At 46.5% G+C, this 17,148-nt stretch overlaps 5 protein-coding genes across 5 annotated transcripts; 3 read left to right on the top strand and 2 right to left on the bottom strand.

The window, feature by feature from the left end:
• Positions 1-3,701: 3,701 nt before the first annotated feature.
• Positions 3,702-5,129, bottom strand: J4E88_005196 (uncharacterized protein; the record flags this gene model as incomplete). The annotated part of the gene is made up of 2 exons (XM_049398836.1): positions 3,702-4,636; positions 4,685-5,129. The coding sequence occupies 2 exons, from the start codon at positions 5,127-5,129 to the stop codon at positions 3,702-3,704; spliced, it is 1,380 nt and encodes a 459-aa protein (XP_049255516.1).
• A 557-nt stretch (positions 5,130-5,686) lies between these two features.
• On the bottom strand, positions 5,687-9,847 carry J4E88_005197 (uncharacterized protein; the record flags this gene model as incomplete). Its single annotated transcript, XM_049398837.1, has 9 exons — positions 5,687-5,950; positions 6,015-6,040; positions 6,103-6,599; positions 6,648-7,097; positions 7,151-7,358; positions 7,414-7,597; positions 7,644-7,741; positions 8,535-9,093; positions 9,155-9,847. 9 exons carry the CDS (start codon positions 9,845-9,847, stop codon positions 5,687-5,689), a joined length of 2,979 nt encoding a protein of 992 aa, XP_049255517.1.
• An 85-nt stretch (positions 9,848-9,932) lies between these two features.
• On the top strand, positions 9,933-11,561 carry J4E88_005198 (uncharacterized protein; the record flags this gene model as incomplete). The annotated part of the gene is made up of 1 exon (XM_049398838.1): positions 9,933-11,561. The coding sequence occupies one exon, from the start codon at positions 9,933-9,935 to the stop codon at positions 11,559-11,561; it is 1,629 nt and encodes a 542-aa protein (XP_049255518.1).
• Positions 11,562-12,488: 927 nt separating this feature from the next.
• J4E88_005199 (uncharacterized protein) lies at positions 12,489-13,013 on the top strand (the record flags this gene model as incomplete). The annotated part of the gene is made up of 1 exon (XM_049398839.1): positions 12,489-13,013. One exon carries the CDS (start codon positions 12,489-12,491, stop codon positions 13,011-13,013), a length of 525 nt encoding a protein of 174 aa, XP_049255519.1.
• Positions 13,014-14,135: 1,122 nt separating this feature from the next.
• Positions 14,136-16,231, top strand: J4E88_005200 (uncharacterized protein; the record flags this gene model as incomplete). The annotated part of the gene is made up of 2 exons (XM_049398840.1): positions 14,136-14,270; positions 14,327-16,231. The coding sequence occupies 2 exons, from the start codon at positions 14,136-14,138 to the stop codon at positions 16,229-16,231; spliced, it is 2,040 nt and encodes a 679-aa protein (XP_049255520.1).
• Between the last annotated feature and the right edge of the window lie 917 nt (positions 16,232-17,148).

The following is a 17,148-nucleotide window of genomic DNA, read 5'->3' on the forward strand; positions in this document are numbered from 1 at the left end:
TAGTTAGACTAGGTAATCTTATTTAATAAGTAGTAATCTACGTAAAAGTACTACCTACCTAATACCTTCTTAACTAGAAGTATAGATACGCTTATAGTAGAGAAGCTAGTATAAATCTAGCTTTTATCTATAAGCTTTATAAGCTACTACTATAGCTCTAATAGTTAATTACGTAATATAAAGTAAAGAGAGCTCTAAGAGAGCGCAGGTAAGCTTCTATTAGACTACTTAGCTAACTTAATATAATAGTTTATAGCGCCTTTATAAGAGAGTAACTCTAAAGCCTTAGATTTATTAAAAAAGTTCTAAAAGTCTACTAGCTTACTAGAGAGCTTTATTATAATAGGCTTTTTAAATAGTATAGAGGTAAGTATAATAGAGTATAGCGTATTAATAGTAAGAGTAAGTTTATAAAAGTTTATTATCTATAATATCTACGCTACGTTTCTATTATTCTCTACGTTTTATATAAATATAAATACTATAGATACTACTATAAGCTTAAGCTTTAGAAGAGATAGGCGTATAGTAGTTTTCTTTATAATTATACCTTCTACTACTCTAATATAAAGTTTACTCTAAAGTATATTAAGAATAATACCTTTATAGCGTATTTATAGTTTTTCTAAAATAATATTATAAGTAAGTTCTAGAATAATATAAGCTACTAGCTATAATATCTAACTATCTAGATTATATATTATAGCTATAAGTCTAGAAATATTAGTTCTCTCTAAAGACTCTACAGCCTAGCAAAGAGTTTAAGAAGAAATTATAATATAATTAGTCTATAGCTATAAGGCTACTACCTTACTAATAGCGCTATAGTACTTATACTCTAAGTTTACTAGAGCCTATACTACTTTAACGCTATCTAGTAGTAGTAAAATAAAAAATAGGCTTTTATTTATAGACTACTAGATTTTATAAATATTATTAGTAAGAAAGTTACTTATAAACTTCTTTACTAAGTTAGCGCTTACTTACTTCTAGTCTAGACTTAGACTAGAGGCTACTAGTTTTCTAAAATACTATATCTCTCTTCTATTATAGTATATCTAATCTCTACTATCTATAGTATAGTTATATTAGTATAGCTTTAGTAAAGATATCTCTACTTACTATAGTAAGTATAGGCCTTTAAAGCGCGTCTAGTATTAAAAATATTCTAGAGAATCTAGTTAGTATAGGCGCTACTTACGCTATACTCTATAAAGGTACTAGAAGTCTTTATAGCGCCTATATTTACTATTTAGATATTACTATTATAGTTATAAGCTAAAAGCGCTAAAAGTATAAAGTTATAATATAAACTCTCTACTTTAGTAGTCTTAATATCTACTATAATAGCTTTATACTTCTAGATAGTACTATTAAAATCTAAACACTAAACGCTTTAGTTAAAAGTAACTACTTATATATGCTTATTAAGCGCCTAGCGCAGCCTAGTAAGCTTCTAGTTACTACTTTAGCTAAGTCTACTTACTTATATAAGAAGCTAGCTAAAGTAAATAAAAAAGTTAGTAAAGCTTTACTTTTTACTTTATTATAAGTAATCTAACTATACTTAGGTATACTTCTAGAAGTGCTAGTTACTATAATAGAACTTAAGATACTTTAGAAAAGTAATAGAGTTCTAATAGTTCTATTTACTAAGCTTATAGAATAAAGTAACTTTATACTATACTATAATTAAAAAAGACTACTAAATATAAATAAACTAGGCCTTTACGTCTTTAATAAACTTCTAGTTTATATTTAACTTATATTTTATTATAATGCGCTATAAATAAAAGTATATTTTATTACTAGTAAATAGCTTCTTTAGAAGTAAGACTTTATAGTAGAAAGTAAAAGCTACTATAGTAGTAGAAGAACTTAGAGATAGTAGTACTATAGCTACTAAAAAGAATAGCGTAGGTACTAATAAAGTTATAGTTATAGTAATAAGTAGTAATATTATAGAGCTAGGCGTAGAGTATATTAAAGTAATAAAGTTACGTAGTTTTTTATTCTAGAAGCGTAATATTACTATTATAATATAGTTTTAGACTTATATTTTATAAATAGCTACTATCTACTTAAAGAGCTAATAAAGTAATATAAGAAGAAAGACTTCTAGAAACTCTTAAATATTCTATATACTAAGTTCTACTATTATAATACTTAGGTATAGCGTATAAGAAGAAGAAATATAAATATTATAAACTAGCCTTAAAGTGTAGCTATAATAAGCGTTAGTAAAGATATTATATTTCTTAGAGAGAGAGCTTATAGTAAGCCTTACTTTATATATTAAGCTAAGACTTAGGTAAAGTCTAAGCCTATTATATTTACTATATATATAGTTAGCGCAAGACTTTTTATTATTTTTTTTTTTATTTTTACTTTTAAAGAGCTTATTAGTAAGATATATAAGCTCTTTAGTAGTTATAGTTTCTTACTTAAAAAAGAGATAAAATAGAAAGACTATTCTATTAACTATTTTACTAAAAAAATACTTTTAATTAATTACACTATTACTATTTATAACTAAGTATATAAAGTAAAAGATAAAGTAATACTACTTCTCTCTTTAGCTTTATAGAAAGCTATACTTTAGTAAAAAAATACTTTAGCTAAAATACTTTATAAAAGTAATAAGAGCTAGTATAGTAAAAATATAGTATTTATAAGTTATCTTATATAGTAAAATACTATTTATTAGATAGTAGCTATAATAGACTACTATAACTTCTATTAAGATCTAAAGAAATAGTTATTATATTATAGTTATTAGCTAGTTAGCTTAGAATAAATACTATAAGGCCTAGTATAGTATTTCTATTACTACTATATTATATAGTTTTTAACTACTATATAAAAAGAGTATATAAATATATATAGTTATAGTCTATATAAGTATTAGTACTAATAGTAATATACACTAAATATCTTAAAATCTTAAAATCTTCTAGCTATTCTAAGATAGCCTAGAAGCTAAACGTCTTTTAATATCTTTTTACTAAATAAAGTCTATAAAATTAAGTATAAGGCACTAAAGTTCTTAATTTAAATAATAAAAAAAATACTTATAAACTTATAAAAAGCTTAAATACTATTTTATAATACTTTAGTACTATAGTAAAGTAGTATTTTAAGTAAGTTATAAATAAAAGCTTTATTATTATTTAATACTAATAGCTTAAGCTATTACTTTAAGTTAAAAAGCTAAAAAAAAAACTAAAATTATAGTAATTATAGCGCTATATAATACTACTTATAATTAGTTTTTTTTTTTTTATATATAAACTTACTTTTTTTAAAATTTTATAAATTACTATAAGTAAATAATAAATAACTTAGTACTACTATATAAACTTTAAAGTAAGTTAGTAAGTTATTATTAAAATAAATTATATAGTATAAGTTAGGTAGTATAGCTAAAAGTAGTAAGGTAGTAACTATTAACTAGACTAGCTTCTAGCAAAATTAATAAGGTGTATTAAAATATTCTTAAAGACTTTATGTTACATAATATAAGAGTAGCTATAACGCGTGTCGCATACATGCTATTAAATCCTAACAACGAGACAGTCTTTGAGGCAATGTATATGTCTAGCTTAACAGCTTTATAGCATGCGACACAAGTTGTAGCCACCCCTAGTGACGACACTACAATACCATGCCGCGTTGGGTTCGCGTAAACCGTCGCGTTGTCCTCACAGCTGATTGTGCGACGCGCCATACTCAACATCGCTCGTCTCAACGAGTCGGATAACCGCGGTGTCATGCGACTCAACAACTGCTTCGTACCGTCCTTTGAAGTTCCCCTGCTTTTCCCCAGTCCATGAGTCGAACACGGTGTATTCAGCCTCCGCATCCAACTCAGGCACCTCCGCGAAGTCGATGGCCTTGGTCTGGGTCACATTCAGTGTGTTCAATGCAAACACATGTACACCTTTGGAAGACCGCCCACTCCAATACTCAGCGGGATGCGATTGGTTCCAAGTCCAGTCGGCGTTGATACCCCACTTGTATGGTTTGGCTGCAGCACCAAAGACTGAATCTTGATTGAAGTCGATGAGCTCCTTGTTGCTCAGAATCTCCAAGATTTCCGGCTCGATGCCGTGAAGAGGGGTCCCGATGATTAGAGGCGACTTCAGAGCAGCCCAGAGGGCGAAGTGAGATCGACTCTCTTGTAGGGTGAGGTTTCCATTGCCAACTTCAAGCATGTCCCAGTCGCCATGACCCCAGAAGTCGGTATCGTTGTTGAAGAAGGATGCATGGTTGAGGATTGGCATAATGCCCCAAGAATACTGATGTTTGTCGTACCACTCTGGGTAGATGTCTCCCCACATGCGCCAGCTATGGCCAGTCGCGTTACCCCATTGCTCGATGTGGGCATGGCCCCAGGCACATTGCGAGTATTCAATCGTACGATTTGTTGCGAGGAGGGCATCACTCATGGTCTTGTACCGCGTGAAGCTCTTCGAAGTCGTCCAATGGTAGTCTGTGGGTGCTGGGACAGGGCGAGCTTCACCGTCCCCGCCGGCGCTTTGGTCTTCGGCTGGCGGACCTCCCAACCAATTCTCTGGCCACCATCGGTACTCGTCGTCCCATTCGTCAGGCACAGCGCAATTATCGTACTTAAGGTCTAACCAGTATGAGTAATGAAAAACTGCTTTGAGTGATAATAGCTTACAGTCGATGCCCCAATCGGCAAAGGTCCTGGCATCTACTTCTTCGTGTCCCAGTGAGCCAGCATATCCACCGCATGTTGTGTCGCCAGCATCACCGTAGATGCCGACTTTCAACCCGAGCTTATGGACCTCGTCTGCTGTATGTTTGATGCCACCCGGGAACTTGGCATAGTCAGGACGGATCCTTCCTGTGCCGTTGTCGCGTTGGTTAGATTTGTCGGACCAACAATCATCTATGTTCACATAATTGTAGCCGAGGTCTTTCAAACCAAGAGAGATGAGAAGTTCGGCGACTTCCAGGATGACGGTCTCGTTGATGGCGCATTCGTACTCGTTCCATGTGCTCCAGCCCATAGCTGGTAGGCGGCCTGTATGTCCATCTTGCGACACCAACGAAAAGCCTGAGCCGGCCAGTGCCAATCCTATTACCAATGAACGCAGTGACATGCTGAATATAGATAAAGGGTATGTTGAAGAAGATTACTAGGCGACAAAAGACATCCTTATAGGATATACTTCTTGTCCAAGAGGAATTGAGAGGGAGGACTGCCGTTCTCGAAGCGGAGAGAGGCTCCGCGACCGCTTTCGGAAAGCACTGTAGGGAACTGCCCAGTTGACATAACGATTGGGGGATTGAAGAACAGCGAAGACATCAATATAATTTTTCCGAAACGCGGACATTCATTGGGGCAGACCGACTCATCAGCGCAACAGCAGCGTGAGGTAGGCGTTGCGGGGGCCAGCAACCGGTCTAGATCGTGGTATCGGCACACAGATTGACGGCGTGATCACCGTGGCCATTTATCTCAAAACTTAACAAGGTGCAGATAACATTGTCTCATCATAGAACAAAAGCTCGAGTAGCAATTGCATGTAGGAAAGAAGCTGAGATTAGACCCTTGGTGTGGTCCTCCGCTCGGTCGGATGGCTGTCGCGCGATGACGTCATGACTAGCGCTTCTTGCGCTTTCCGCAACTGGACACCACCATCGTCCATATCATCAATCAATGCCTGTGGCCGTGATGATTATGGCCATGGTCATGAGAGTGATCGTGACCATGGTCGTTTTCCTCTTCATCCTGCGCCCGCGGCCACTCGGCCCAGTAGCCGTCATCCCACATTTCCTGCAGAGTCTCTTCCTTCTCGTCATCGTCCAACGAATCATCATGCATGACCTTCTCCCACTTCTTCATCTCCTTCTTCGTCAAAAGGCAAGCGTCGAGCATCTTCGTCAACCCGTCAACGTCGAGCTTCTCTCCGATGAATACCTAAAGATTGGTGTAGAGAGTCAGTATTTGTTTCACATGCAGTTCGTACAGCGATCAATCTTACCATTTCTTGTCTACGATCACCCCACTCTGGATATTGGCATGCGAAGTTAGTGGATGTCTCACAAGTACTTTGTGAATGGGATACTCACCGCCCTCGAAGTCGTTCCTGATAGCCTTCAGCGTGTCTTCGTCGGCGCCCCAGTCTTCTTCAGACACGCAGCAGAACCACGGCATCTCAGAGCCGAGTGTCAGCATTGCGCCTGCAGTACTCCACGAGCCCATCTGATTAGGACGCGTGGCAAGCCAGAAGAGACCCTTGCTTCGGTGTAGGCCGCCGAAGTAAGGGCAAGCCTTCTTGTTGGCCAGAATTTCCTTGTCATCCATTTGGGGAATTTCTTCATCGTCGTCGCTGACCTTGTCGGAATCATCTTCGGACGCGCTGGCTTTTCCAGATTCGGATGAACCATCGATGGCGTTGTCGTTGCCATCGTCACCGTCTTCCTCTTCTTCTTCCTCGTCCTCTTCGGCATCGGCGACGTCTTCTGCCTCGTCTTGCAGCAAGATGAACTTGCCCTGGATAAGTCGGTACAGCTTCATTGGGTCGAATGGTCTACGAGCGCGATATACGAAAGAGCCGATGCCATATCTAAATCCGGGTCAGCATGAGTGAAGCTTCCGGTACCGACTGACTTACTCGAGCGTCTCCGGCTTGGGTGCGACACGCTTTCTTCCCGAGACGTCCATGACGGTCATTTCATGCAACGACTGGAGCCATCCAACGCTTGCGACAGCCTCGCCGAAGTTGAACACGCCCGTGTTGAGCATCTCGCGAACGTCCACCTTGGAGTACCTGGCTTCAATGATCTTCGCCTTCGGGTTTAGTGACTTTATGTATGCCCGGACGCGCCCCAGGGTTGCCTTGTCTGCTCTATCGATCTTGTTGATGATGATAACATTGGCAAACTCGATTTGGTCCGCGAAGAGATCGGATATGGTTCGCTGGTCCTCATCTGGAACTTCATCGCGCCCGAAGCGGTCTTGCAGGAACTCGGCCGTGTCGAACTCGGAAAAGAATCGGAACGCATCCACCACTGTGACCATCGTATCAACGGTGGCAATGCTCTTCAGCCCACCGATCTTCGCGCTGTGAACACTCGTAAGCTACTGGATTGTACCACTGCCTTGGATTCGACTTACACTTTAGCAAAGACTTCCTTCTCCTCAGGTTCCAGTCCCTCGGCGTCGATCATTGCCTCGGTAAGCTCGGTCGTGAAGGTCTCCGCCACTTGTTGCGGCTCACTGATACCGGAGCTCTCGATGATTACATGGTCAAATGCGTTCTCGGACCAAGCCAGGCGTGCTAGTTCAACAAGTAGGTCGCTTCGCAATGTGCAGCAAATGCAGCCTGAATGACAAGTTAGCGTATGTCTTGCATGAAGTTCGTACAGTCATTGCCTCACCATTCTCCATTTGCACGACCTTCTCTTTTAGACGTATCTCTCCATTACTGTTCTTGTTGTTGCCACGACTAACGAGGTTTGCGTCGACGTTGACTGATGCCATATCGTTGACAATGACGGCGATGCGCAACCCATGGTCCGGCGACTGTAGGATGTGCCGAAGCAAGGTTGTCTTTCCACTGCCCTACTATTGTCAGTCTCAACCTCCACCTTCCTCAGCTGTTACTTACCAGAAATCCGGAAAGAACGGTCACTGGGAGCGGCTTTCGCTCGGTGGTCTTGTTCTTCGCCTTCATCTCCGCACCGCCGGTCTTTCTACGCTTCGCAGCTGGCATAGGGAATTGCTATAGTCGTCTTTACGTCGGTAACTGTTTTGAAACTCTCTGGAACTTGTTTTGGTGGTTTTTGTATCTGTCTCGTTGACGTTGTGCGCGTCGGCCACTGAGCACCAAGATGGCTCGGTCGCATCAGCACGAAAGTGACGCATCTCATTCGTCGAAAACGCGAGAGACACCAAAACAGGATCTACCAACCTGATAGTAGTAAGCCGTGTTCATCTAGGTGTTAATATGGTAGATCGAGCAAGGCTCCGCACGGGATTGAGCTATGGGGTTGGCTGCCTCGCGAACTAGACCCTGAATAAGCATCTCTGCGCATTGTCCTACAAGACTTCAAATGCACAGTAAGATGCTCTTCGCAGAAAGATTCCGAATAGGCGCTTAGACGAACGTTGCAACACTCTGCTTAGTATTGCCATCTCGCATCGGGCGACGAGTTTGGACAATTTCCGGACGAACTTGAACGAAACTAGATTCTCAACCTGAGCTGTGCCTCGAACTGAACTATACTGCTGATGTAAGATTAGCACTTTGGGGTTTTACGCATCATCAGGTGGGCAAGGCCGCTACATTGTTGGAAATATCAATGTATCGATGTAGACGTTCACGTGGAGGTGTTGGGAGAGCGACCTCGGGAGCCCCTGGAACTTGCGACAGTAGCGTGGATTATGTCATTTAGCTGGCATGCCGCGACGCGTCGCGTCTTTTGCCTCCCTACAACACCACACTCCTGCTCGCGATCGCGTGGCTTCATGTCGTGTTCGCGATACAACTGTCACTAACCTTTCTGCTGGAAGCCTGCGCCATATGCCGTCGTCGCGTTTAACCTCTCCAGAATGTATTCTCCCGCTCGGATGGGTTTGTAAGGACTCTCCTCGCCCTCTTTCAGACACGTCGGCAACGTCTCAATCACCGTATCATAGTTGACTGAAAAGAAGGATGGTACACTGTATCTCGCCTCCGCCGTTCGGTTTACGACGCGATGCACCGTGCTCTTATACAATCCATTCGTCCAGCGCATGAGGAAGTCGGCAACATTCACGATAAGGGTACCGGGGATGTGCGGAGCGATATACCATTCGCCGGAAGGTTTCAAGATCTCCAGGCCAGGCACGGTCGATGCGAGCAGCAATGTGAAGCACTCGTAATCTGAGTGTGCACCGAGGCCGATCTGCGCTTCTTGAGTTGGTGTAGGGTTGTTAGTGAGAGGGGTTTTGGGGGGCGGGTAGTAAAGAAGTCGTGCAATACCCCCAGGATGCGTCGTCATGGAGTCGAAGTAATCTTCGGGGAGATCGAGTGAGAGCGCAAAGAGGCGAAACAAGTGACGGGCGAGATCAAGGACCTAGTAACGGTGAGCATGTCTCCCTACTACCCGATAAGCACCTCTGGCGAATTCGACTCACAGCACCATAGTATTTACGGACGTTTTCATAAAAGCCCGGCAGGTCTTGTTCCTCAGGCCACATGTTGCTCTTCTCTGTTGACCCGTCAAGATTCTTGTATTGGCCATCTCCACCAGAAAAGTCCAGGCGCTCTTCGTATGCGAAGTTGAAGACTTCCTTCTCCTCCTTGTCACCAGCGATGGATGTATACTCGCTCGGCTCCCAACCCAAGCCAAATTTGTTGTTCTTCAGATGCAAAGTCTCTTTCTTGCTCAGCGGCAGTTCATGCATGAAGCGATCAGCCTGATGCAAGATGCCGTCACAGGCTGATTCTGGTATGCGATGATTGCTGATGTAGAAGAACCCGGAGGTGGTGCAGGCTCGACGAATCTGTGCAGCTACCACTTGCCGATCCTCAAGCGAAGCAGAGAATGAAGGGGTCAGATCGATAATGGGAATCTCGAAGTTCTCGTCGGCAACACGATCTTGCGCCAAGAGTCGCGACTGCAGATAAGCGGCGGCGCCATTTCGGGCCTCCTCGTATGTCGTCTGATCCGGCACATGCGCTGAGGTAGTCGCCATGGCTGCGCTCAACGATTCTAGTCCTTCTCGAACCTCGAAGCGATATCGGGAGGGAGAGTCAATGTCAAGGTAAGGCGCGTAGGGCGCGAGGTGATAAGGCGATAAGTAGTGGGGGCAGCTACGGCGATGCATCGGATCTAAGATTCGAGATGCATGCCCATCTGATACTGTACCCCTCATTCCGCAACACAAATCATCCAGCCTCAAACATCCCGTCATGTCTCGATCTCAAAACACCACTGTCTTCACCAACGGTCGATTCTTCAACAGCGGAGCAGCGCAACCCGAAGCACAATTCCACACGACGTTAGCTGTTCAAGATGGCAAGATCAGCTTCATCGGAAGCTCTGAGGACTCCGAAGTCCAAGAACTCTGCAATGCTGGTGCAAAAGTGAGCGATCTTGGCGGGAAACATGTACTTCCTGGGTTCATCGATTCTCACATGCATTTCCTCATGCTCGGGCAATCATTGCACAAAGTGGACCTGGACCACGCAAAGGATCTTGAGGAGATTCGTGCCCGCATCTTAAAGTACGCAAAAGCGAATCCAGATAAACCGCGCATAATGTGCAAAGGCTGGATGCACTCGATGACCAATGGGGAGGCCAAAGCGAGCATGTTAGACGACCTAGATCCCAGACCGATCTACATAGATTCCAAAGATATTCATTCGTGCTGGTGCAATAGCGCGGCCTTGAAAGAGATGGGGGTTCAAGAAATGGAAACTCCTGCTGGTGGAACGATTGAAAGAGATTCAGATGGCAACGCGTCGGGGCTTCTTAGCGAAGCTTGCGTATTACTTATCGTTTGGCCGTGGCTTGCAAAGGTTACACCTCTTGATGAGAAGAAGGCGGCCTTGAGGACTGCAATGAAGGCGTATCATGCTGTTGGCTGCACAGGATGCATCGATATGGCGATGGATGAGAGTGCATGGGAAGCTATACTTTCCCTGCGATCTACCGAAGGACTACCAATGCGGGTGGCTGCGCACTGGTGCATTATGCCTGGCGATGGCGAAGAACATCGCCTGCGACAAGTTGAGCGAGCTATCCAGCTGAATCAGGAGTTCAACAAGAACACTAGCCCTGATCTGAGGGTCGTTGGCATCAAGGTCATCTGTGACGGAGTGATTGATGCGTGTACTGCAGCGCTAGCAGAGCCCTATACCTCGAACGGCCATTTTGAGGGTCCGATCTGGACACCGGAGATGCTCGATCCTGTCGTCAAGAAGGCGATCGAAGGCGGACTTCAATGCGCATTGCACGCAATAGGTGATCAGGCTGTTCACAATGCTGTCAATGTGCTGGAAAAATATGGAAAACAAGACCAGAGGCATCGTATCGAGCATCTCGAACTTACCGCACCGGAAGACGCGAAGCGACTTGGTCAGCTCGGCATAACAGCAAGTATTCAACCAGTTCACTCAGACCCTGCTATCCTCCGTGCGTGGCCGAAGCTTCTTGGTCCAGAACGCGTGAAGCGAGCCTTTGCGTACTCTGACTTCTCGGATCACGGTGCGACACTTGCCATCGGCTCAGACACACCTACCGCACCCTACGCGCCGTTGCCAAATTTGTACGTCGCTACCACGCGCAAGTCGGCGAGACAGCCGGATGCCGGAGACGCGCCTGTCAATGAGAACTTCCGCCTTGAGTTGACACAAGCAGTGACAGCTGTTACCCAGGGTGCAGCATATTCCTCATTTGCAGACGACCGTGTAGGTAGTTTGGAGGTCGGCAAGATGGCGGACTTTTGCGTGGTAGACATGGAGTGGAAGGGGGAAGAGTTGCTCAAGGCCAAGGTCTTGGAAACGTGGTTTGAAGGAAAGCAGGTGTACAAAGCTTAAGCATTGATCTGCTGAGGTAGAAAGCTTTCTGTAGATGTAGCCTCGAGAAATGAAGACGCGAAACGGCCGATGGTGCCTGCTGTGTCAGCCACATCGGGACGTCATCGTGACCCACCTGCACGTGGTATTAGGCGATTGCATCACATACACCAAACAATACTACCAACTGCACTCTACCCAACACCAACGAGACAACGAAAGATTTGGCCAAGGGTCAGCATATCAGTAGATTCCATCGCTCGATGAGCAACCACACCCTCTGGTAAGCCTCGGTAATGACCAAGAAGGCTTCAAAGAAAAAGCCTCGCGGAAGCCTTATCCATGCACCGCATGTGGCGATGAGGATCACACAAATGCGCATATAACGGCATTGCGCACCGAAATACGAAGACATTCTGGCATTGTCAAGATCGGTGTTCACGCATCATCCATGTATCAGCGGTGCGTCTGAAACCAGAGGTGTAGCCCCGCAACCTCGCATGTTTCATACCTCGACTCGACCTGCCCGAACCTCATCGCGAACTTAAGTGCGGAATCCCACTCCGCGTTTCCATAGCAGAAATTCAGTCGCAAAAGGCGGTTTAATCTCCGTCACCTGCAAAAATTTCGCTGCACGGCATTCTAGTCCGTCTTAGCAGCTGTTATGGTGGCTTAGACGTCTAGGAACTATGCCTGGATGACAGCCCATAGGGAGGCATGGTCCTCAGGTGTTTCGCAACCCGATGGACGTCATTCAAGGTGCTCTTCGGATATATTGATCGATCGTCGCGCCCTGTCGTCTGCCCAATTCGAACATCATATACTACACATATATCAACTACTCCGAAGTACATCAGCTCTTCGTTGACACTTACGTTTTGAGTCGCATCGTACACCAAAAGCTCTACTTCAATTCGCCTCTCTTACCTTACCACATCAATCAACAACATGTTGACCAACCGTCGCTCGACCATGATGGTCCCTCCCAACCGCATGCCCAGCTGGCATCCCCACTCAAAAGGCACCATGCCTCAGCAGCCATCATCAACGCCTCTTGCGATCGATACCGAAGCACCTCAAAGCCGCACACCCGCCGTCTTGACATCAACGACGTCCGACCTGCCCGGTCATCGCGTCATTCGCGTCCTCGGTGCCGTCCACGGAACTACAAGCGCGACGCGCAAAGACCCGAAATCCTTCATTAAAAATATTGCAAGCAGTTTCAACAGCAGTTGGGGAGAGGCCAAGAGCGTGACGAGTATCGTATACCAGGCGCGCGATCAAGCCATCGACAGACTTGTGAAAGAGGCCATAAGCAAGGGTGCGAATGCCATTGTTGGATTAGACATTCGGGAAAGCGAAATCATGGGCTGTGTGGTGGTGAGCGTCAGTGGCACGGCGGCTTGGGTTGAGAAGGAGAACCAGGGCAATGTCAAGAGGGATAGCGCGCAAGAGGCTGATCCCTTTCGATGACAGTATACAGAGGAAGAAAGGCATCGGTGTGCAATAAGGCTAAACGGATGTATTTCTGAGCGGGTAATGGGACGATGCAGCACTGGCTTGCCACATCGAGATTTCGACTTTCTAGGGAGCGCGATGTTGAGATCAGGTATTTACTGTGTGTTTAGAAATTTCAGCATTCTTACCACAACTCTTCATTTCCTGCGCCTTTTTCTTTTGTTACTAATCAGACTAATCAAGCAGATAGTGCTGTTGCTCGAGCGAGTGTCAGTGCACTACCCCACAGAGCAGAATCTTTCACAGCGGAGAACGCTCACCCGAAAAATCGAAGCGCTGACATACCCAGCGCGGATTACTCCATCACTTCACATTGAAAGTTCCCGCGCTTTACTGTCGTGGGCATCTTTAGTGTTCAGACAAGAGCAGGATCCCTGGGCGCCAAACCGTCTCATCTCGTACCGCTCGGAGGCTGGGACGCGCTAGTACCAAAGTAGCAGTTTAGCCGCGCATGAGGCCGACACGACATTTTGACGGCGAAAGCACCGAGCTGCGAATGAGCGGAGACCCCAGCCTGCCCCAGGTTCTTTCCCTAGCCTCGGCAAGTGGAGACGCCTTATGACACCAATCCAGCTCCACAAGCAGCTCGACAGCAGTTGAAGACGATGCAATTGCTCTTGTGGACGCCGCGACCGATCATCCGCAATGCCATGCGCCCACCGTGGATAGAAGTATTGGACATGCGCCGCCATTTCCATCAGCCAAGATGTCGGACATCACATAACGTCACTCGAGAGGGGTCGCTGCATCCGCCGGCATGGATGCATGGATCGTCAGGAACTAACCCTCGACTTCATCCAATTCTTCCGCTCGTCTACGCCTGAGTCCTCCAATGACGGGTGGCGCTACACAAGCTCTCTCGCCTACACGCCATCGATCCGGGAAATATCATGACGATTGTACCGGCCCATGTATGCAAGTTGCTCTTGATTCTTCCCGTGGCCAAGGCCTGGCGTGGCTGGAGACCCGCGATGTTGGGGAACGGTTAGTGAGCCGGGATATAGGCGGAGGTATAAGGTCAGGCAAAACGGCGAGTTTTTTGGAAGATCAGCAATTCATCGTCTTTTGATCGCAAAGATGGTGTTTCTCAAAGGGATTGCAGCTGCGGCCTGCGCCACTTCTGCGCTTGCTGCCGACATTATTGTCCAGAACTCTGGAGGCAATCAAACCGGCGCGTTTGGTCACTCTTACGGCTATGGCTTCCTTCACGAGGTAAGTTATCGTCATCATCATCCATGCCAGAATGCCATGTACTGACGTTTTCTCAGGATATCAACAATTCCGGTGATGGTGGCATCTACGCTGAGTTGATCCAGAACCGTGCTTTCCAGTACAGCCAGAACTACAGCGTTTCCACGGACCACTACTTCAGCGTCAATGGCGCTCAGCTTAGCATTCAAATGCTAGACGAGCCGCTGTCTGAGCAGTTGCCGGCATCCATGCGCGTCTCTGCTGGAAACGGAAGCTATGCCACCGGCAAGATTGGCTTCAAGAACGAGGGCTACTGGGGTATGGACGTCCGCCCGCAGACCTACACCGGATCTTTCTGGGTCAAGGGTGCGTACAACGGTGTGTTCACTGCATCGCTGGAATCAAACTTGACCAGCGATGTATATGCGTCCGTTGAAGTGCCATCCAAGTCCGTTGCCGACGACTGGACCGAGCACACCTTCGAGCTCGTTCCCGAGATGGCTGCGCCCAACTCCAACAACACCTTCTCCATCACTTTTGACGGTGCCGCAGCCAGCGCACTGGACTTCAACTTGATTTCCCTCTTCCCTCCGACTTACAAGGGCCGCAAGAATGGTCTCCGTGTCGACATTGCTGAGGCTCTCGCCGACATGAACCCTAAGCTCCTCCGATTCCCAGGCGGTAACATGCTTGAGGGTCTCAGGAACGACTCTTACTGGGACTGGAAGGACTCGCTTGGCCCTCTGAGATACCGCCCTGGATTCCAGGGTGTATGGGGATACCAGCAGACTCACGGTCTCGGTCTCATGGAGTACCTTGAGTGGTCTGAGGACATGGGTCTCGAGATCGTTCTGGGTGTCTGGGCCGGTCTTGACTTGGATGGTGGTGTCACACCCCAAGGAGACCTCGCGCCCTTCGTAAAGGACGCTTTGGACGAGATTGAGTTCGTTTGCGGTCCTGCCAACTCTACTTGGGGTGCACGCCGCGCTGAGCTTGGACACCCTGAGCCCTTCGAGCTGAACTACGTCGAGGTCGGTAACGAAGACTGGCTCGCTGGCTTCCCCGGCGGCTGGGAGTCTTACCGCGCATACCGTTTCCCCATGTTCTACAACGCCATCAGCAAGGCCTACCCTCACATCCAGGTCATTGCTTCAGCCGCATCTAGCGACCCTGCCGGAGACCCTCCGATCCACGGACCCAACGATGACAACGGCCAGATTCTGCCTCTCGATGCGCTTGGTGACTACCACCCGTACCGCGAGCCTGATGAGCTTGTTTACGAGTTCAACCGATTCGACAACGACGCCGGCCACATTGTCGGTGAGGTTGCCGCTACCCACGTCAACGGCGGTATCCGCTGGGAGGGTGACTTGTACCCCTACCCATGGTGGCAGGGTGCTGTCGGTGAAGCCGTCTCTCTGATCGGATACGAGCGCAACTCCGACCGCATTCCCGGTACCTTCTACGCCCCCGTCTTGAAGAACAACAACCGCTTCCAGTGGCCCATCACGCTCATCCAGTTCGATGCAGACCCGAAGCGCACCACCAAGGCCGTCACCTGGTACTGCTGGAGTCTCTTTGCCCACCACCCGATCTCCCACACCCTTCCCACACACTCCAACACCTCGTACGGACCCCTCTACTGGGGTGCTGGTTACGATGAGAACCGCAACGGTGCTATGGTCTGGAAGGGTGCTGTGTACAACACCACCGACCACGCTGACGTGCCTGTAAGCGTCCAGTTCCAGGGCGTTGCTCCGGGTACTATGGCCAACCTCACTTACCTTACCAACTCCGTTGGCGACCCATACATGTACAACGACCCCTTCACTGGCATCAACATCGTTAAGACTAACAACATGATGCTCACCGCCGGAAGCGATGGTGTGTTCCGCTTCAACCTGCCCGAACTCAGTGTTGCTGTGTTGGACACCGAAATCACCGGTGGAAACAGCACTGGCCACTACCGAAGACGGTTGTAGGAATCTACTTCCGAATTCGTAGTCATGTAGATAGTGTATGAATCAAGTAATTTATATTATGACATCATCTCGAAGTTCTTAAATTGAAGTGAAGTGCTATGAGTACAAAGCCCGCGAACTGATATGTCTAGTCTACGGCCTTTTTCTGACACTTGACCTTATTCTAGTCAGGTGGTTGCTCATTCACTGGCCGAATATGTCCTGTCTGTGAGATCGAACACGGCACTGAGAAGGTGATACCCTGTGCGAAAGCACAGCGATCTGCTCTCTTGCTTTCCGATAAGCTCAACACAGCTCCTCAAACTACTAAGTACCCTTGCGTAATCAGGGGGCGGAACCGTGGCGAGTAGCTGTACACATGTCGATAGTGCAGCTGCGAAGAAGTCCAACATGTATGGTTGTGCGACTAATGCCAGATCCGTGCTCTGCTCTGAGAGTGACAAGCAATGTTGGTGATGCCCCATCAACGCAAGATTGCACTCGAGAAATGATAAGTAGGAGACCGGGTATAGAGATTGAGCATCATGAGCTATCGCATACTGCCCGTGAAGGACTGATAGCGCGCGACGGAAGAAGAGATCGAGTGCTAAGCGTAGGTGTTCGTTACCAGGCAAGTCTGACGTTTGGCGCATCAGGTGGCGTATATCGAGGTCATACTGTACCACTTCATCGTAATTGATCTGCTCGAGCTGCGAGTTTATCCGAGCTAAAACGTGACGTACGATTGAAAGCGCACGTGGTAAAATAGAGTCGAAGCAGTCTTCCAAAATCATTGGTGCGCAATGTTCCGTATCCGTTGGGAAGTCGTCCTGTGGGAGTATTGATTGCTGACCGGTAATCAACGACAGTTGTATGTCCATGTACACCACTACCACCCATAGCTTCCGCCGAGCTTCTCTCTCGTGAGCAATTGCTGG

Source organism: Alternaria novae-zelandiae (genome assembly GCF_023758075.1).
Source record: "Alternaria novae-zelandiae strain BMP 2774 chromosome Unknown scaffold_9, whole genome shotgun sequence".
Classification (NCBI taxonomy): Eukaryota; Fungi; Ascomycota; class Dothideomycetes; order Pleosporales; family Pleosporaceae; genus Alternaria; species Alternaria novae-zelandiae.